The 22,155-nt window shown below is 35.7% G+C and overlaps 3 protein-coding genes across 4 annotated transcripts; 1 reads left to right on the forward strand and 2 right to left on the reverse strand.

The window, feature by feature from the left end:
• Positions 1-94: 94 nt before the first annotated feature.
• Positions 95-7,998, reverse strand: LOC118059149 (alpha-L-fucosidase 2). Its single transcript, XM_035071993.2, has 10 exons — positions 7,377-7,998; positions 6,472-6,617; positions 4,991-5,895; positions 4,058-4,190; positions 3,291-3,449; positions 2,195-2,419; positions 1,970-2,071; positions 1,710-1,845; positions 1,103-1,298; positions 95-557 (listed from the first exon to the last, which is right to left on the reverse strand). The coding sequence occupies exons 1-10, from the start codon at positions 7,594-7,596 to the stop codon at positions 236-238; spliced, it is 2,544 nt and encodes an 847-aa protein (XP_034927884.1). The 5' UTR covers positions 7,597-7,998; the 3' UTR covers positions 95-235.
• A 5,833-nt stretch (positions 7,999-13,831) lies between these two features.
• On the reverse strand, positions 13,832-15,725 carry LOC118059153 (uncharacterized). Its single transcript, XM_035071998.2, has one exon. The coding sequence runs from the start codon at positions 15,586-15,588 to the stop codon at positions 13,996-13,998; it is 1,593 nt and encodes a 530-aa protein (XP_034927889.1). The 5' UTR covers positions 15,589-15,725; the 3' UTR covers positions 13,832-13,995.
• Positions 15,726-18,803: 3,078 nt separating this feature from the next.
• On the forward strand, positions 18,804-19,588 carry LOC118059156 (LYR motif-containing protein At3g19508). Of its 2 annotated transcripts, XR_004689270.2 has the most exons (3): positions 18,804-19,066; positions 19,162-19,296; positions 19,389-19,588. XR_004689270.2 is itself a non-coding variant. In XM_035072004.2 (2 exons), the coding sequence occupies exons 1-2, from the start codon at positions 18,872-18,874 to the stop codon at positions 19,213-19,215; spliced, it is 249 nt and encodes an 82-aa protein (XP_034927895.1). In that variant the 5' UTR covers positions 18,804-18,871; the 3' UTR covers positions 19,216-19,588. The 2 variants fall into 2 exon arrangements, 1 of the variants encoding a protein (XP_034927895.1); XM_035072004.2 differs by having other exon boundaries at positions 19,162-19,588.
• Positions 19,589-22,155: the final 2,567 nt, after the last annotated feature.

Here is a 22,155-nt window from a genome sequence, read left to right on the forward strand (position 1 = left end):
ACTACAGAGCAGAAGATACTCAAAGGTCTCAAATTAAGGCTAATTTGCTTCTTTACTGGTGACCGGGTACAACCCAATAGGAAATAAAAGGAGAGAAAAAAGAACGTAGAGTCGTGGTAGATGTATTCATAAGAAAATGAGTGTTTGATATATTAAAAAAAAAAATCGTAATTCATAGCCAGATTTATCACGGAATGTCTGAATAATGTTGTTCTAAAGATACTTATCTCAACTTTCAATAGGAAGTTGCTGATGGAAGAGCGTATGTCTTTATGCATCTCAACTGTCTATTGAATGTGTAAGCTCTACCAGGTGATAAGTTTGCGTTCACTATAGTTCCTCTGTAATGTAATCGTTGAATAGAATGATGTTCCTTCGACCAAAGACCGACTTCATGAAGATCCCCTTCTTTCCAGCATACATTGACTGTCACCCCACCTCGAGCCTTCAGTCCTTTCACGCAACCATTCGCCCACTTATTTCGAGGAAGAGCAGGGAGTAAGTACAGGTCTTTTACGGTGCTCTGGACTAGCATTTCTGCTATTGCTGCGGAAAAACTGACACGAACAGATCACAAAATTAAGAAAATTGCATGGAACCACCATTATTGATTTATTAGTAATCACCGTTCTCCAAATCGACTTTTGGATTCAACTCCTCATCTAGAATTCATACATTGTTCAAATATATGCTGTCCTATAGGAAACGTATTAAGGAGGGTCGCGTAGAAACTTGGACGGAGACCTCACAAAGGTCATTGATGATTTCCAACGTAGATATGTTATAAGGTGATAAAAAAAATGTAATATCAATTATTTCTAAAGCTCATATTATTTGAACATAAAACTGGAGTACTCTAAATGGGTTCTTAGGTTGCAATGAGAAGAACGTTCAAAAAAATATTATTTCACAGGCATTTGACGTCAATTTTCATCCCAACAAGGTCAACTATTGGCCCTGTACTCCATACTTTCTCTTCAATCATTCCATGGCATTGATATCCCGATTACTTGAAATTCAAGCCAGGCACCATAAATAAGCTAGATACAAATAGAACTAATAATTACTTGCACTTTCATTGTCACAAAGCAGTGTTACTTACCCAAAGTTGGCATCGATCTGGAAAGGAGGGTGTGAAGTGAACAGGTTACCGTATAGCCCTCCTTCATAATTGCTTTCATGATCTGGATCCACTAGGTCAAACAAATGTTTAACCATCCGATATGCATGTTCACTGTTGTGAAGGCGTGCCCACAATGCAGTTTTCCACACAGTTGACCATCCTGGACCTTCCTCTCCTGTTCATGCATTAGGCAAATATACAGACAAATTGAGATTGCTCATATAATGCCACAACTGATGAAGTTCAGAAAACATGCACACCTTCAAAGAATGAACTTGGGTAAATGAAAGTGACCCAATCATTTCTGTAAGACAATTACCACCATAATCAATGGAGAAACATGATACTCACATGCATGTTTTGAATTTTAAATTGGGTATAAATAAAGTAGCACTTAATACTCCAGTGCCCACAATAGCATGACGCAATCTCTACACAAATCAGGCATTTCAAGGGCAAATGGAAGCTAAGATTTTTCCTTTTCTTTTTAACATCTTTTTTTGTGTGTGTGGAAATACCACTAAACCAAACTGCACATTTAACTATCAATTATCTATCTAGTATATTGAGTCAGTAGATAATACACCTCTTTTATAAAGGGTATAATCTGCAGCTTTACAGAGGTCCGAAGTTTTCTCAACAGTTATTGTATGCCCTGGAAACAGGCCAAAGAGGTGTGATACGTGTCGATGATGAATCTCTGGATCTTCAAAATCCACAGCCTGTCAGAAAACCCAAAATAATTTACCATGCCTGACACCTATGCAAACCAAAACTTGATTATTTGTTCTGGATATTTGAACTTCCAGGAAAAAAAAACTAAGAAATTCAAGCCAAGATACACACCCATTCCATAATGGAACCATCTCTAGCTATTCTTGTTGGTAAAAGCCTTGGCTGAGCTTCACGGACTTTTTGAACAATTCCATCCTCATTTTTCCCCAAAATCTGATGTATATTGTAAAAACTTATTAGAAGACACAATAGAGCTAAAAGGAATAAATGACCAAAGTATGTTAAGGAAAAACAGAAATAAATGACCAACGTGTGACACTGAGAAAAAAAGTACACCTCAGCAGCAGAAATAATTGCAGAAAATACTTCTTTTATGATTGACATGTCCATGGTTGATGAATAGCTCACACTAGCAGGTTTACCATCTGGATCAATAAACATGTGTTCTGGAGAAGTTGATGGGTTAGTTTCTAGATATCCTCCACGTCCTTCAATCAACCAGTCCAATAGAAACAATGAGCATCCTTCCAGCAACGGGTATGCTTTATTTTTTAGAAAATCCTAATTGAGCAGCAATGAATTAGCAACCATTTAATGACTAAAAAACTTGTAGTACATTTAATATTCAAAAGCAATGTACAACTTTTTTCTCCAAAATGAGTAGTGACGTCTCCAAGAACATGCATATATCCTGGATGCTCTGTTACCACACATGAATTATTAGGGAGAAGAAAAGTTATGGAAGTAGTATAAAAATGAGACCTGGAGTGATCAACATTTTCCTTACAACAGCAAATCTCAAGTCAACTACCTTGAACTTGAGTAATAACAGAAATTTATATATTAGCCTAGTCTCGTCACAGGTATTCTATTCATATGAAAAATATTTTAAGTAACTTGTTTATCAGTTGCTTTAAGGGGACACAAGTGATGACTACTACATTAAGTGCATCTATCCTATCTAACAAATTATACATTTCCGTGAAGCAATGATGCGACTCAAACCCTTCCATGAAATGTTTTAATCAGTTAGTAAACACCAGGCTTAGTAGACAAAATTTCCAGTTTGACATGTCCGGTCATCCAACACTTTCTTGTACATGTCAAGTATCGCCAATTATCCACATTAGTAGGGAGATGTAAGTTGAGGTTATGAATTGGGAATCAAATATCCTAGGTTTGATCCAGCGCCTATCAATGTATGAGATTTGTTGATAAATAGCAAGTGGTTAAACAACACCAACATCAAACTCTCTTGTTTCTGTAAATTAACTTACTCCATGACAAGGGGATCAATTGTACTTGGTGCAAAATGACCATATCTTTGATATATCCTTAAGGATCAATCACTCAAAGAAGTGAGGCCTTCCCTCTTTACGTTTTATGTTAGCATACATCTCATTTGTATCCTAAACTCAAGTTTGAATCTTACTTTGTCCATCGTGTAAGTATAATGCTCCCACAAGTGTGTACAGAGCCAAGCCCCTCCCATTGGCCACAAAGCCCATACAGCTTGACCTCGATCCGGAGATGTTTTTGCCCAAATGTCAGATACTTGATGTGCAACCCAGCCTTTGGCTTCATAGTTAACCTGCAATATTCAGCACTGAATAAGAGAATTTACACATTCAAATGTAAAAAGGTTGAGTAAGACTACAGTCACACTCTGTTACCTGACATCTCTTTTTGCTTCAAGATTCAAGCATCAAGAAGACACAAAAAAAGCATGCAGTTGGTTGAGAATGGAAACTATTCTTAAAAATTTGTGATTGGATCAGGGTCCAGGTAGGGTGGGGGGTCATGCTGGTTTTGGACTTTTCATCTGATAAACTTAACTGACTTAAAGTATGATTGTCCGAATAAGGAGAAACTAAATTCTCCCTTCTATAGGATCACAACAGCTGCTAATCACTGTGTGCACAAATTTAAGGCTTAAAAATATTTTCAGTACTTTACCAACAAGCTCACTGCTGAGTACCAGATTGCTAAGCTGTAGGATCCATGTATTTCTAACATTACTTCAACTTGTAGAAAACCCAGCCCAATGAGAAAACATGAAGAAACAGAAAAATTTTGAAAGGCTTTAACTACAAATAAGTGAGGAAAATGGAAACCTATTTTTTGCAAACATAAATGCATGGACGTTTAGAGTGTTTTGAAAGGCTTCAACTGTAAATGAATGGGAAAAAGAAAACTTACTTTCGCAGTCTTACTCCCATTGATTGACAGGGAGGAGATGTACTCAAACAAGGGATCTTGACACTCTTTTAGATTGCAAGGAAGGGCAGGCCAGTAGTTCATTTGTAGGTTGATGTTCAAGTGTTGGGCACCACTGAAAAATAATAAAAGATTATCATCAAAAAAGAAGATTTCGACATGAATAGCTGCAGGAAATTCGAGGTGTCATATTTCTGTGGTATGTTATGCAAATAGGAAGTGCTTTAAGCTGGCATGCTAATGTGCAGGGGGGGAAGTGAAATACCATTCCTCACAATGCTCACTTTATCTTACTTCTCAATCAACTCATATGTCCATCTAAAAACCCTGGCTCTGTGCAGAGACCTATTAAATGAAAGTCTACACAATACCTGTGTGCAATTCAAAGTATTATGGAGAAAACATGAGGGAAAAATATTTTTGGATGCCATCAGCTTCTTTGGGGCAGCAAAGGAAGAAGGAAAAAACCTTTTGTTAGGGGTATAGAAAGATATCATTTTCACCCACGATTGAAGACAAACCAACATCAGCAGCAGTACTCTCCCAACTCCCACTTAATGTCCAAATTTTTTTATTTTATTTTTGGATGACCATGTTTTTGTACTTATACCAAATCACTTATTACCTCAACCCTCCTCATGCTGTTGGAGAAGAGAAAATATTTTTAGACTCGACAGATAAAGCACTCATCTAGAATTTGGGTGATCCAGCATTTTCCTAGTTCTCAGTGCATACCAACAGCTAACAAGACCCTGAAATTTTACACCAAATACCAATGCAAGTTCATGTAGATGAAGGCACACATGCACATGTATGAGAACAAAAGGGAAGAGTTGAGTACATACTACGGGGCAGATAATGCACAACATATAATGCAATTAAAATTAAAAAGGGAGGGAGGAATGCTGAACATACTCCCATGGTGGTTCAATATCCTTGTTCCATATACCCTGCAGATTTGCCACCTGAGTTCCAGGCCTTGAACAGGAAATAAGCAAGTAACGACCGTATTGAAATAATAGCTCCACCAAGGATGGATCTTCATCAGTTTTGAAGGATTTCACCCTCTCTGCTGTTGAAACTGTATCATCTTCACTTCTCTTGAAAAATAAATCATTATTATTTGCCATATGCTTCTTCATGTGCAAAGGCCCATTTCCCGAAACCCTCTTGGAGCTTTTTGAAAGCTGGAGTGAAACACGATGAAAAAGACTCTGATAATCATCCAAATGACGTGCATATAGATCAGTATAGGACAAATTGTTTATTGACTTTAATGCACTCAAGGAGTCTGAAGTAGGGTCCTTCTTGGAATCTATAGGCTTAGTGAATGGCCCGTCAAATGAAGAAGAAGACACTAAAAGCAAAATAGCCCAGTCTGAACCTTCAACCTTCAACTTCCTGCCATCTAAAACATGAACTACTCCTCTGCTATTACTTATCTGTAAATTGAGAATTGCTGTAAACTGAATTCCCTTTGGATTGCCATCTGCATTCAGTTTTGGTGGGATCCTCTTACCAGGACAACTTCCTTCCATTATAATCTGATTTTCACCTTTAACATATGAATAGTGATGCATCTTGCTGTCTAGATATACTGTAAATGATACAGACCCTGATTTGCTTCCAGAAATCTTTGTTGCGATCACTTGATTAGGATTAGAAGCAAAGTATTCCCTAGTATATTCCACATCCCCAACAGAATATTTTACTCTGGCAGTTGCAGTATCCAAGTCCAGCTCCCTGTGATATGATTTCTCAACATATTTGAGATGGGAACTATCAAATTCTAGCTTGATATCACCAAGTAGTTGGTAAACCTTCAATAGCAGAAATTAAACATTAGGACAATAACTTTCACAAAAATCCAAACCTTAGTGGAATGGAGATATCAAGATGAAAAACAAAATCATTTTAATAATCAGAATATAAAGCTTGTTAAACATATCAATTATGAAGTTGTCCAGAAATTGGTAGTGCTTTAGCAAACAAAGAATATATGATCCATCACAAGATTTTAGGAGAAAGCGTTACAAGGCCAAGCCAGAGCATATGTTGCTGGTTTGAGGTTAGGAAAATCCAGACTAAAGCATCAATGCACCAGGCACCAGCCCAGGAAGTCCTAATCACAATGATCTGTTCTTGGCTATATTCACACTTAACCTTCCATCTTTATTCTATAATTAAAATAATTTCAACTCTCAAAGCATTAAGTGATCAGTATAGAAAATTTTATTTGTTTGCCACTTAAATCAGCTGAGATTTTGATGCTTGGGAGGTAGTGCAGGATGACAATGAGCTTAAAACTCCACACGTGGTGGCAAACCAACAAGCATTATATTGTAATACTCGTTGATAAAATGAAAAGGTAAATTATGCATAAGGATGATACATACATCAGAAGGATCATGGGACAGCTTTTCTGCTGCAGTTGTAGCTTCAGCATACTGGCCATTATCAACAAGTTTTCTGACTACCGAGAGGGCTTCCGGGGCGTGAGGATTAGTATAATTTCCTGGAGTCCCGGTCCAGAGTGTATCCTCTACAAAAGAATCCAATGCAGTGAGCTATACTCATTTTGCGGGCAAACACACGTGAGAAAGGAGCAAATTCATCATTTATCAAACAACGCAGAAAATAACAATGCAGCAATGATCTATAAATCCAGATAAGACTATTGTATTTCACTCCCTCTATATGGTCATAGAAACAAGAAAATAAAAGAAATTCAAACTTCGAGCACCAATATTCTAAAGAAAAACACAAGTCTCCCAATTCAAATGATCCCACTTCTCGTGAGAGAAAACTGAATTAACATAATGCATAAAAACCTAAAAACTTCGCCATTATCCTCTTCTTTTTGTCAAATTTCCTATCAACTGACCAGAAACATACATTTAAAAGGCATGATCATAAAGTTATCGAAAATGCTATTTTAGAGGCAGTAATATTCAAAATAATGAACTACGCAATATTTAGAAGCTAATAAACCAGGATAAGCACTGAAAGCACAAATGTCATGATCATTTACTGAAAGTAATTAAAAAAAAAAAAAAAAGTCCACTTTTATTCGTAACATTAAGTAGAAACTCTCATATTTTCTTGACAAAAGCAACATCTTTTATAGCACCCAACAAAAGATCATTTTAAATATCCATTTGAGGCCAAATATTGAACACAAACAAAACGAATCTAAATTTAGCATCCAGCTTACCTTGACCTATTACAAACCCAACCCCTTTTTTTTGTTATAAACAAAACGAAGCACAATGAGGATTGTTTTTGTTTTGTGGTCACTCACCATTAAGCTGAAGAGTTTCTAATGCAACACCACCCCAGATCATGGCACCAAGTCTTCCATTCCCTATGGGAATCGCATCCGTCCAATGCTTAGCCGGCCCATTAAATGTAATCTTCAACGACCTAGAATTCTCTCCATTGTCGTCATCATCCATAAAACTGGAGCTCCACCAGTCTTTCTCAGTAGTCCGGCGAACAAGAACCCACTCCTCATCCTCCATCACGTCTATGGAGTGTTGTAATCTTTATTTTAATTTTAGTTTTCCACCAATATAAGAAAACAACTGAAAACTTTTCTTGTTTAAAGAGAGAGATGGGTAAAAAAGGTGTGAAGAGTGAGTGATTGAGGAAAGCAGCATTGAATGCAAACAGCGTGTAATGTTGCAGCGTGGGGTCCATGTGATTTCGCAGTGTTTTGCATCGGACTTTTCATTTCCTTTCCGATTATTTATGCCATGTACCACGCGGCGGGTGGACATGGGGACAGAGAAAGGGTTCACGGGAGTAACTACGTACACTGTATTTTATTTGTTTGTTGGGGCGTGAGATGATGATGTTCTTCTTAGGTTAGGTTAGCAAGACAAGTTTTTAACTACACTCCTGGTGCTGGAGCATGGAGGCGGTGAAATGTGCTTATGTGATATAAATATAGAAAGGGGACCCAAAACAACAAATCTCAATTGGGTTTCTAAACAAGCTGTTGATATTTGTTGAACAAGAACTATTTTTAAGAAACACGCAAAGACTTTTTCCATAGGGAGGCCAAAAAGAAATCGTTTGCGTGGGGAATGCAAGATTTTGGGATCATAAAACAATTTTCGTTTTGTTTTTATAAAACAATCTTTCTTCCGAGCAATGCAAATTGAAAAGGAATCCTTCTTTACCCCCATGATTCCCTGTGATAATCTTTTTTGAAAAATATATCTAAAATTTGGGGAGTCTTGATATATTTTTTTCCTTTCCTCGCAACGAGTAGGGTGAAACTATTTTCGAAAAAATAAGATTTCAAGGAGGCAAGATACCTAGGATGTCGATTGCCATGCCTTTGCCCAAAGGGACAAATCGATATGCTCTTAATAATGAAGTTTGTAAGCACGTGTTCTCTCGTTTTCAAAAATTCACGACCAATAAATAACGCTAATAACCAATCAAGGTCAAGAAGCAGAGATTTCTTTTTATATACAGTGTTGATCAAGCTGAAAGCAAATACTATATTCAAGATATTACCGATTGCTCATTTGCTCCACCATTAATGGATAGAGAGGTTAGAGGGAAACAAATAGACACCCATAGGTTTTAATATTTTTCATGTTCTTGATATATATATAATTGCACAAAATAGATTAGCTCTTTAGATGTAGAACAATTATTCCAAGAGTTTATGGATTAAATTGACAAAAACAAGTGTGAAAAATATTCATGAAGAAATCTAAAAACATATGATATGACATTTGAAGTTATTGTTTTTAAATTTTTATTATTTTTCTAGTTGATTTTAAATTTTATTTATTTAGTTCAAGTTTAAAATTTTTTATTTAATTAGTAGTTTACTTTTTAGAAATTTCTCAGATAGTAAAGTTTCCATTAAGAATCATTTTATATAGAAGATTAGAACTATTATAAATAGAAGATTTCTAGTTTATTTTTGAAAATTTTAGACTATTATTAGATTTAATAAAAAAAAATTATAGCTTCGTGCTGCGTCAACTTTTATGTGATGTATCCAACTCATACAATTGCACTCAATTATTCAGGCAAGGGTAAAAAGCTGAGACTTTAGTTAAAAACGTAAAAAGCAGAGGCAAGTAATAGAAGCTCGAGAACATAACTGGACTGTGGTAAAGATTCTAATGGGAGAAACGAAGACTGATAATTTCCTTTACCTTGTGAATAGGAGAACGACATCAGGCTAGATCTCCTCCAACTCTGTAATGGCATAGTCTTCCAGACTGGAAAACAGAAAATCAACTCAATGAAACTCTTCAGTAAGTGCAAATTCAAATGCAGCATACGCTTTCAATTCTCCGACCTTGTCACATGACATGCTAGTGCAAAAATTACCTCAAAATGCAGAAAATGTTCAAATCAGAGAGTGAGCTCTATTAAGCTCTCAGACTTCCGTATTTCTTCCCCCGTTCGAACAAAATACATTATAAGTTATTTACATGAAAGTCTTTCACTATCAGTTTAAAAGAGAAAGTTCTTTGCAATATATCAACAGAAGGGTGAGGGAGGGAGGGGAAGGATTTTGCAACTAGTTTGTAGCATATATGACTTTTGCATCATCTCTCTCATCATCTGCAACTGTACTGGATAATTTATCAAGAGGGGGCATAAGGTCTGACTCGTTCACCATTTTAATTTTATTCTTGATATCATCAAGCTCAGCTTGGACAGTATATAATTTTGTCATTAGCTCGGATCTTTCCCTCTGCCAGACAATCCTATCATTATCACGTTGCTGCTGAATGTCCCCCAACCTTTCTTGCAGTTGAGTGCACCGGAGGCGAATCTTATTTAGCTCCTTGGTATGTTTAGCTTGACCTAGCTCATCAGCCCACTCGAAATATCCACATTGCTGACAATAATAAGAATAGAGAAAATGATGATAGGCTGAAAATATTGAACAGTAAATATCAATATTTTCAGATTAAAAATATATAATATAAATTCACATTCGAAGAAAAGAAAGATGCAGTTACACTATCAATTCTCATGGGGCAATTGTAGAATAACCGAGATGGATTCTTATTAGTATTTGATACTCGCAGTTTTGCAAGACGTCCACAATAGCATTCCAGGCAAGCATCTTCAGGGGTACTAGACTCAAAATCTTCAGGGGTGCTCAACTCGAAATCTTCAGAGCCACTCGTCTCAGAATCACTCATTTCAGAGTCACTCATTGGTGAATCCTCGAGGCTGCTCATAATGTAAATATGAAACCTGTTAGCACCAAAAATAATTTTTTTATGACATCAATCCAGTAATTGTTCTTGCAAGTATGCTGTATGCTGTTAGGAAAGGACACCCCGCAGTATCACTTAGTATACCAAATACATGAAATAAGGACAGAGAATAGTTTCACCAATCATGCTCTATTTGTGAGCCTCTTACAATTATACTCTACATAGAACCCAATTTATCCATCAGGAAGGACCTTTCCTGTTCTAAGTTGGGGGGGGGGGGGTCAAAGATTTGCAAGGACATCAATCCATGACCAGTTAATATAATATTCTGTTAAAGAATCACAGAAGACTTTCTTAAACAGCAGCTTTTTCCCTTAACCAGAAGAAATCGCAGAGTCACAAATCACAAAGAGAGATGTGAACACGCTCAGAAATCATTGTTTTAGCTTTAAAGTCAGTCCGGAAAATGCAGCAATGTTACCTCCAACTGCACGGAATGGACTAAATCAAGTGAAGTAGCAAACATTCCTTACCTTTTCAGCCAAAGCCCGTATAAATCTAGGGAGTAGGAGATTCAAACCTGAGAATTGAACTCCCAAAACCCCATTACACGGTCCTTTACCGCTCATCATCACCAGTGTCCACAAATCTATGTTTTAAATAACCATACACCCCCCCCCCCACACACACACCCACACACCCACACCATTAAGAGTGCCACGATTGCTCCACTATAACACTTATACCCAAATCCAAGCTAAAAATGAAGTTTGTTCCTTCTTTTTTTTTTTTTTTTTTTGCTGCTTGAGGAACCCCACCTTAGGCGGGTAAAAACCGAACACATGACAACCTTAATAACCATGTCAATCTGATTCAATGTCCAGATCATTCTAGATGATAACACAGAACAAATAAGCCACTCAACAATGTATACGATCAGGTATTATAAATTCGGAAAACACACATTAAAGAGCAAAATAAATCACAAATGCAAACAAAAGGAGGAAACTAAAGTGGCCCCAGTTGTTTTATTTGTATCAATTCCATTTATTTAATTAGGCTATCTCATTTAATCAAATTTAAAGCTCAACATTCTCGTCGAATTAATACTATAATATTTTCATTACAGCTCACACTATCCAGTCGTATATGGTGATTTCACTGGAAGACAGTAGTGAAAACACAGCAGAAATAAAATTTAAGTACAAAAACCGAAAAATGCAAGAAAGTTTATAAGAACGTAGCAGGAAGAAGAAAGATAGCTGAATGAGATGAAACCGTAAATTTGAATCATCGAAAACACTGAAATGTCTGACCTGGGAGAAGTGGATGGTCAAAGGGGAAAGGAAATTGAGAGAGAGAGAGAGAGAGAGAGAGACAGGGTAGCTCAGTGAGAAAACTGGAGGGTTAAGTTAGCGTGAAGAAATTAGAGTGACTTACGGGAGGATGCATGGGAGAAACAATTAACATGAGAGAAAAGTCGCATCAGGCATGGTCAGGGTTAATGGTGTATTTGATCCCAACTTCCTAGTTGTCTTAATTTGGTCCTTCTACTATAATTTTTTTGGTCCTAATTTAATCTTCAACTTCCTATTACATTAAAAATGAAGAATTTTACAAATAATAATAATTATAATATGAACTCATCTTTTCTATATCCCTAACAATTTAAAAAACCTCTAGATTCTTTATTTATTATTTTTTTAAATAAATATAAAGCAATTATAAAATCCGCGACATTACGACCAATATGTATTAAATTCCTACACACTTTCTCATAAATTTTTTAGTTTTTTATAATTTTATTTGATACTAAGATTAAAAAATAATGTATTGCTCAAATTTTTTTTTTATTTATAAACTGGATTGTCATGTTGTTTCTACATTTCTTGATTCAATTCTTTGTATTTAATTTTTAATTTAAATTTACATAAAGAATACATGCCTTTTGATATCATTTTGCAACCAAACACTTTTTTAATCTATTTGTTTTCTCCATGTTCTTTTTTTTCAAAAAAAAAATCTCATTTTTATTTACAATGCAAAAACCAAGTTAAATAGACTCTTATTAAGTGATAAAAAGTAGAGGACAGCTACAATCTGTTTAATTTTGGCTGAGTCCCAGACAGCTCTTTATGCTAGCTGATGGCTATATATATTAGTACAAAATAGAGTCAACAATAAAAGGACAATATTAGAATAAAAATAGTAAGGGTACCAAAGTAAAATAAACTTAAGAGTAGAGGAACCAGATGCTCCATTAACCGAGGGAAGGCGTCATGTCATACACGTTAACGGGGTTGCATGAAATTTCTGCGAAATCGCGCGTGAGAACAGAATTGGGAAATATCAAAGGGAGTTGGGCCTCATCCCCCAGTGCCACCACTTGGCAACGTAAAGAAAAACCCAAGACCTTTGCTTCAGGTGGGCTAGTCTTGGAACACGAGACTTTAATGGTCCATGACAGCCTATAGAGGAGTAGCAGATACTCCCTACCACGAGGGATCTAATTGCCACAAACTCGAAAACTAAAGGGACTACAATGAAACAACCACAAGTTGCAATTTCACTGGCCTTTTCAAAACAAAGCAAAACCAACCGTGCAAACCCATATCGAAATTTCAAAGGCTGCTTAAAATGAAGCCAGAAAATAATTGGAATAATTGAGATTAAAATAATATTAATCATTAAAATATTTAATATATATATACTTTCAATTAATAATATTAATCATTAAAATATTTGGGTTCTCAATCAAAAAAATTTAATATTCATAAAAATACTTTCAAATTTACATTGATATATATGATTCATTTCAATAATTAAACTTTAATAAATTTAATTTTTTAAAATCACAATTTGATTAAAAAATAAGATTTTCACAAAAAAGAATTGTTGATTGAATTTGCAAAATTCTCATAAAAAATGATGTTGATGCGTGTGCCTCTTATAACTAGTTATTGAAAAGCGAGCTAGACATCAATTTAGCTCGAAGAAATGGATTGCAACCAGTAGTAAAATAAATATTGAATCATAATCAGCAGCTCCGTTTCTTCACAATTCTGACATTTATTTTTCAATAAATTATTATATGCAATCTGGTTTGCTTGTTTTGATGCATTATGTTGGCAAAAATTTATTAATTATTATTTTTTTCGAGATGAAATTTAATTTTCAAAATTTGAGCTTAATTTTATATTTGTACATGTCAACATCCTAACCTGTGAACTAATTACAAATCTAGCTTGATTAAGTTTTGGATCAACCTAGTCGGATTTGGATTTAACAGCAACTATATTAATTAAGGTGATGATGCAACTAAGCTTTTGATAATATCAGAGGGTGATCATGTGCATGAATCTAGCGGGTGCTAAGAAGAAACTACATCAATTTCAGAAAATTAGAAACAAGATATCAGTACGTGAACCTGCAGTGGTGTCTTATTATTATTATTGATCTGTATAGGACGCCCTCTGTCGTCCCCGCAGGTTATAATATTGCTGTAGAGTTAATTAGACATGCAGACATTCCATGGAGGAAAGGCAGAGCATGCAACAACATACTATATATTATAGCACTTGCTTTACACAAATTCCATGGAGGAAAGGCACAGCATGCAACAATACTATATATTACAGCATTTGCTTTACACGAACCCCTTTCTACGAATTTACAAGATAGTCGAAGTCGTTTTCTGAGTAATTAAAGCTCGGTCTATTTTGCAGGAATTATGGGCAAATCAACCTCATCGCACCATTCAACACTCCTCGTCTCAAAATGCGAACTCTTCACCTCGCTAGGGCAATAACTCACCCAAACTTGCCCTCCTAGCCTCCACTTCAAGACGCTGCCTTCCGTTTCCTTGCTCAGTCTCCACTCTACTCCCTCCCCATACTCGTCTCCTGCAAAAACCACCCCTCCTGTTTTTGTAAATGGTCTGTTTGGTCCATCGCATCTAGAACCAAAGCTTTTGCCATTCCTGCCACCAACACCGCCACCGTTACCATCACCAATTGGTTTCCGTGCGGCAACTTCTTGACCCATCTTGTTGTCATATAAGACAGCATCAAAGACGACAGCGTTCCCTTCAACATCTTGGTCACACCTCCAGCTTTTCATCCTTGTCTTTGTTGCCATCCCTGATCTCGTCTTCACCTGCGGGACCTTTGCTTCACCATAACTACCTTTCAAAATCCTTTGAATTTCCACCTCCTTCTCCCCGTTATATGTGGACCGACCCAAACACAATCCACCCACATAAGTCGCTCCAATTTCTGGCCCAACCCAGACTCGAGCCCGTGACACAAAATGCCTCTCGTCATCATAATCCACACCTTCATTTTTCTTGAACCCTAATCTCACCACGTGGAAACGTAAATTGTTGACACGTGCATTGACCAGAATATACCCATCATAGAATCGAACTGCGTATTCCAACTGGATAACTGCCTCCAACTGGTGGTGTGCCAAGGCATATTTCAACACGGTATCCTTAGCTTCAAGGATGCAAAATTTATTGTTTCTAGGGCATGTAGGATTCATTGCTAAAATTGGAGCGTAGCCCTTTAAGACCCATAACCCATAAGCCTCCGTTGCATAAGATAACCCAACTTGCTGGCTTGCCAAGGGTGCTAATGTTTGTAACCCAACTCCTACTTCCCTTAAAATGAGCCATTTTGCTAACATGTAACCCATTGCGCGCATAAAACATAGCTCAGCATCCACCCCCACTGTAAGTAAAAACGTTCGCAGCACAGGTGCTTGTTTACACGATAATGTTTCCAGGTGAGGACCCAATACGGACTCAAAGCACAGAGACCCAGCTTCGGTGGGTGCGTCAAATGCACACAACCAAAACAAGCGCGTGATAAAAACTAAGCTGAAGAAACTTGAAAAGGACTCGGGTGTGTGAGAGTCCATAATCCAGGATACTGGGTCGGGTTTTAGCTTTTGTAGTTGGGAACGTGGGCAAGTGGTATTGTGCGCCGTGGGTGAACGGGCTATGATTTCTTGGAGAAGCTGGAGTACAAGAGGGAGGAAGGGTTTTTCAGAGTTGAGAGGGCAGGTGTCAGAGACCCAGAGAGTATTTGGAGCATCAAAAGGATGAAACCCCTGTAAACATATAGTGAAAGTCACCAACGCTTCCGAGCTTGACCCGGCAGTTCTCTCAGCTTTGAGTTGAATAGCTCGAGTTGGCCCCTCCTGACTCGGTTTCGAACTCGCTAGCTCAAATATGAGCGCTGAGTCTGACTCGGCCCACTCGTCCGAGTTAGGTAGCTCACATATCCATGACCAAATGTCCATCATCTTGGCTGATGTCTTGGTTTTGGCTGCTTTTGTTTGTCTATGACTGTTTGGAAGATAGGCAACTCTGGAGATGGGTTGATTAGTAATGGAGGTTTACATAAGATTTTAAAGAGAAAACGAGTGATGATGGGCACGCCACCTTGGAGTTAACAGAAACCACGCATGAGAGCTGGTGGTTCTCGCGGATTTGTAATAATGTGTATGGTTTGCGGTCACATTAAATGCATAATATTTTCTTTCTTGAACTCTTCTTCTATATATCTCGTCTGGGGTTGAAAGATAAGTGCTTGAATGGCCAGAGGTAGCTGCAGGTCGACGACGTGGAAATTTAACGTTTTCTTGATGAGTCGCCTTACACGTAGACAAAGGGACGTGGATAGTTTGCATGGTGAGTTCTGAGTCACAGAAACTAAAGAAAAAATGCCTTGGATTTAACAAGAAACGCGTGTCTTCTATGGTCCACTGAGAATTTCGAAAATTATCTGCCAGAATTTGAATTAAGCAGTTGAAGATGAGTCCAGCAAAGCAAGTGCCCGTTTGGGAACGGAAGAGAACGGAAGATCAGTACTAAACTACTGATACGTTCATGAAAAGAGAAAAAAAAGCCGGCCATGGTGGCTGGCTAGCTAAGAACAAATGCACGGGTTGTACGTCGTCAGAAAGCAGAAGCACTTCTAGCATTGGTGTGTTAATTTACACTTGTTGGAAATTTATGTTGCCCTAATTTTGACCACCTAAATTATAATTAAAATTATATATTATATAAAATAAAATAAAAGAGCTTAGTGATATTCTATGCTGCGGATACGGTCAATATTTCCTTTTTTTAGTTTTTTGTCACTCAATTTATTTTTATTTGATCATATTACAGTAGATTAATTTGGAATTAAACATGGTTATTTGTTTTGTTTAACTTGGTATTTACAGCTCACGATGTCAATAAAAAGGTGTTTGGAAACACGTTATACATAGCGTTTCTAAAAATCAAATCTCAATTGATTCTTAATTTGAAAATATTAAATGAAATTAGATTAAATAAAAATAAAATAATTAAATTAATGGAGACCACATTTGGACACTAGACAAGTCTTGAGCCTTTTTTTTTTTTTTTTTTGTAAACATCAGAGTATTAGGGGAGAGATCCAACCTTCTTTTTGGTTCTTTTATTTTTTTTAATTTGATCCATTAGCATTAAGTTTTTTTTATTAGACTTGATAGTTTTTCTTGACAATCTAGATATGGGGGATCCCATGATGTCAAGAAAAGATTTTGACATGCATTTGATGCTCCATTTTACAATATAAAAATTAATTTTAATGATCTAAAATAATTGAGTCTTAAGGGATCAAGTTTGCTACAAACAACTATAGATACTTGAAAAGAAGAGCAAGACAATTTTGCTAATGCGTGCAACACGCGCGTCATGGGTGATGAAATCACCACTCCTTAGCGATATTTGTAACTTCCTCCGATAGCTTAACATCGTAATTGAAAATTCTATTGGGAGCATTGTAATGAGCTTTTTTTATGGTGTTAAGTGTGTCAGCAGATGAGCGGCGACGAGGCTCTAACAATCTTTTTTTTTTCCCCTCCCACTTTTCTCTTTTCTCTTCTTAGGGTTCACATTAATTTGCCAAAAATTAAAGATGTCATATTGTTTTATTTTGTGTATCATTTAGTCCTCATTCTCATTGAATGCTATTTTTTTTTTATAGATCCTTTATTAATATATATATTCTTTAATATTTGACTTGTTAGAAATTGGGTTTCATGATTTTTTTCAATGGTGTCTTCTAGTTCTCATTACTCAAGTCACAAGTTTGAAGGGTTAACCTAGATTGATATTGATTTTTTTTTTCAAGTCTTTATTTTGAATTTTTTTTAATTTTATCATTTAATAATGAGTTTAGAAATTTGGCTTCATTATTTTCTTTGATTTTCTTTTTACAGGGTTATACCGGTTACATAACCTAGGTTGCAGGTTTGAAGGGTTAGCTCGAGTTGACTCAAGTGTTTTTAGGTTATTTTTTAAAAAATTAATAATTTTTTGATTTTATCATTCAACGTTGAGTTGAGTTGAGTTGAGAATTGAACTTCCTAATTACTTTTTGTTTTTTTTTTATTAAGTTATCCTATTTGCATAATCCAAGTTGCAAGGTTTGGTAGACTTAACAGGCTTTGCTAGTGTTTTTTTTTAGATCATTGCTTTTAATTGATCTTTTTTTATATAATTTCACATTAGGTTATTAGAAATTGGGAGTTATATTTTTTTTTATTTGATCCATATGATTATCCCGACTCTAGGATATAAAATACAAGTTCAATATGTTAACTTAGTTAATTCAAATTATTTATTTTTTTTTTTTTTTAATTTCTTCCTTTAATAGTGGTTTGGCTAAGTTTCCCTTTTGGCAAGCTTTTTTGTAAGGTCCTCATGGTTTTTTTTTTTTCCTATTCAGCCTATTTACTGTTATTATCTTCTTATTATCATATAATTAATTAAATTAGCTTATTTAACTAATCAGGTGTGTAAACTAAGTCGCAATTTTCTCTTCCTTTTTTACAGTACCTCTCCAGCACATGAACGTATTTTTTTATATTTTTAAAAAATATATACCTTTCGCGGATTACCACTCGACCTTTTGTTTTAGAAAAGCTAGCGGACAACGGACATTAGGAAGCTTGCTAGCAATATCTACATGTCGTAAAGCCATGGCTAGCACTTGCGTCTATGATAAATGTGATGCTTTGGGAAAAAAGAAAGTAGAAGCCAAAGTAATGGAGCTTCTGAGCATTAGCTACTGAAACATTTGCTCCAATGTTGAATTACATCATATAAAATTAATTGAGACTACGAATTACTGTCGAACTTTATGTTACTCTATCTAAATTTATTTAGAAGTAGGAGGAAGAGATTAACAGAAAGAGATCGTGGTTAGTTCTCACAAATCCTGCATCTATTTCTTTGCGAGTCCAACGACAAGTCGTTTCACCCAAAAACTCTGTTAACGAAAACATTGCAAACAACTAGGATGCTAGGGCCGTCTAAAGCCGAGAGCCCAAGATTCTGTGATTGACAGGTACCTCACATTTCACAAAACGATGATCTGAGGCTCAAGAGCAAGCATATTATTTTTGGACCTAAAGTCCGTCTGCCCAATATAAGCCCAACACTATTTGGGTAAAGCCCATTAATGGCATCCATATGCCTCGATTTCTAGCGACATTTAGCGGCGAGACGGCATCTCAAGAGCGGGAGCTCCAGTCAACGGTTCGAAGAGAGATGCAGAAAGCATTGGGAGTATATGGGCAGGTTCTGCGACTAGTGAGGCGGTTACCAAAGGACTCGAGGCCTTATTACGCCAAATACGCACGCGAAAACTTTGTCAACTACAGAGATGTCGATGCCAATGAAACCCAATTCCTCGACGAGCTCTTCCTTAGAGCTTATAACCACTCCCTATGGGTTCTCAACAAGGTTCCTTTTTTATATGCCTTTAATGCTTGTCTATTAATGTTTCTTGTGAATTGTTTTAAAGAGTTTTTATTTACGGAGGTGCATTACGATTGCAGTATTCGGTTGATGAATCGGCTGCTAATAAACTGAAGGAGATTTGTAGCGGCTAGAAAAGGGAACTATGCGTGTGCCTGCCAGGTGTTTGTCGTTATACCCCAATGGGTAGGCACGAACTCTTTTGTTTTCGAAATGTGAGGGTTTATGACTTGTTTCTGCTCGTTTTTAATGTGGTTGGATTTTTAGCTTGTTTCTACATTTTTTAGATATTTATGTTTGCCGCCAGGTTGTGTCCGATTAGATTAATAACAGCAGCCGATTGGATGAAGTATCTCATTTTGATCAAGTGAGGTACGCTAATTCTGTGGTTTTCTTTCTTCCATATGTGTTGTGTTGCAGAAGAAGTATCTTCCATTTGCATTCCTTGGAAAAACAACAGCTTGTATGCTTTTATTAAATGGTTACAAGTAGTCTGCTTACATGTGACTGGTTCTACATTAAACTGACATTAATTCTCATCTACATTTCATGGATTTCTAGTTGGTTTTTGCCCCCTTTCTGTCCGAGGTTATATTTTTAACCTTTCAATTGTATTACTCGGGGGTTAATTTTTAATTCCCTTAATAATCCTTCCTCTCTACTATTCGACACCACACGATGTTAACAATTATTCTTGTAAATATAATTCTATTGATTCAATATCGACCACGTTCATAGGATTTGTTGGTCAGATCATGTTAGCTCCATTTGTCTGTTAGGAACTAAACTGCGTGCATGTTTTAGAAATTCACAAACTGGATTTATTATAATCACGTGCAATGATCCTTACGGGTTTTTAATTAGTGAAAACCCCTCTAAAAACCCGACATGAAATTTCCAACCTTCGAAACCAAAATGGTGATGCTTTTCTTCTCGGAAGAAGTTAAGTAAATTAACCATGGCTCAACTACCGTTAGACGGACGGTGGGGCAGCCTTGCCCTCTCGGTTAAAATTTAAAGTTGTTTTTTTATTTAAAAAAATATTTTTAATATCAATATATATCAAATCAATTTTAAAAAAATATCAATACCAGAAATAACTAAATATCGAACCATGTAACTAAACATGGAGACCAGGCACCTTGACGAGGGCCAGCGAGGTGTGGAAAGGCTCGTCATGCAACGAAGGAATTGTCGGGAAGTGATTGGCTGTCAGACTCCTCGAAGCTCTAGTTTATAGCCAGGTCTGTTTCCAAGTGTCTCTTTCGGTAGACATAATTGCCACGTGCCCTTCATGTGTCTGCGGTTTCGAAGTTGCCAGCTATCAGCAGCTCAGGAGAGTGGAAACTGTACCAGCAGCGGCCGAATACTTGACTTGTGGGCCGCGGTGGGATCTTTCACGTGCTGTCTGCTGCAAGACGCGTTTATATTTACCGTTATAACAACATCAAACAAGCTATAACTGCTCCATCGTTGTTTTTGTTAAAAACTTGTTACCTTATCAATCGTCACCGGCTGTAACAATTGTTTTTTTAGAATACGTTTACTTATTTGTTATAATCGATTGAGTTTTGTAATTAAAACAAATTGCATGCATTTTCAACATAAATTTCTAGTATTAAAACAATTAATTATGGATCGAAAACTTTGTGTATTTAATTGAATAAATAGATAGGGTAATAAATATTAAAAAAATGTTAAGTTAATGAAATATTAAGTTAGAAAATTGAGAGATATGTACGGTTAAAATATATAATCTTGCATTGTGAGGGATTATTTAAATTTTTTATTTAATTATATGATAATTAAATTTATTTTTATAAAAAATAATAATAATATTTTAAATCATGATAAAGGAAAATAATTTTACATTATAATTGTTCCTTGTTAGTGTAATTTTTAAAAAAATATATATAGCTTCCCACTATTCATTTAAAAAACGTAGAAGCAATTAGAATAAATAAATAAATAAACTATTTGAAATTCAAGGTTTAAGAGATCTTCAGTCCGACCCGACTTTATTTAGAAGAAGAAAAGGTGTATCATGCGAGATGCAAAATTCTACAAATTGGATTTTCTTAACCCATAATCAATGGAATTAAAAATAAAAAGAAATAGTTAAAATATTAACAGTGATTGGAGAAGAAAAATATAAAATTATCTTGGTGCGAGAAATAAAAAAGAAAGGGTGAAAATAAATGAATATATATAATTGAGAGGTTAAATATTACACTAGATACCTGAATTTTAAAAAAAAATATTTTAACGCCATTTTTTTGTTTCGCTTTCCTTTGAAATGTCCCCCTTCTTTCCTGTTTTTTCACCGGAAGTTCTTAAATTTTACAGAAATAAATTTCAAGGCGTTTACATCCATACCAACACACAAACAACAAGGTAAAAACGCGATCTGATGATTCAATAGATTAAAAAAAAAAAAAAAAAAAGAGCAGGAGACATTATTTCTTTGAAAAATAACACAGCTACAAGAAAGTTTTAAGGGAATCATACAACTGAAAAGGTTACGGAGAAATAGTAAAGCTTAACAAAATCGTTGTTTATAATCATGTTTATAAAGGGACCTGCTATTTTTCAATCACTGTTAAAAATTATGTTTTTAATATAAATTATGATTCAGGATCATGGTTTAATACAACCATGATTTTTAAAATCACGGTTACAATGAGTTTACAATTCTTCTACTTTATCAATGTTCGTCACTCCTGCATAAAAAAAAACTTGATAACAAAAAAAAAAAAAAAAAAACTATAACAAAACCAGCCTTCAATCACTTAGCCTCGCTAAAACACCATAATCATCTTCATTTTATCTCCACGGGTAATCATCTTCATCTTGTTTTCACAATTCTTTCTACTGTTTTTTTTTGCAAATCATCAGCTCAAGCTTCCATTTACAGCCTCCCACCGCTACAACCACTGCAACATGATCGTTGAAGTGTCGCGGTTGATCTACATGTTTTATCGATGATGATAAACTTGTTTATTGTTATATTTTTTTTTTTTTATTTGAGATATGATGTATTATATTTAACATGTTAAAAGAGATAATTCGTCAAA

Source organism: Populus alba, chromosome 9, assembly GCF_005239225.2.
Source record: "Populus alba chromosome 9, ASM523922v2, whole genome shotgun sequence".
In the NCBI taxonomy this organism is placed as follows: Eukaryota; Viridiplantae; Streptophyta; class Magnoliopsida; order Malpighiales; family Salicaceae; genus Populus; species Populus alba.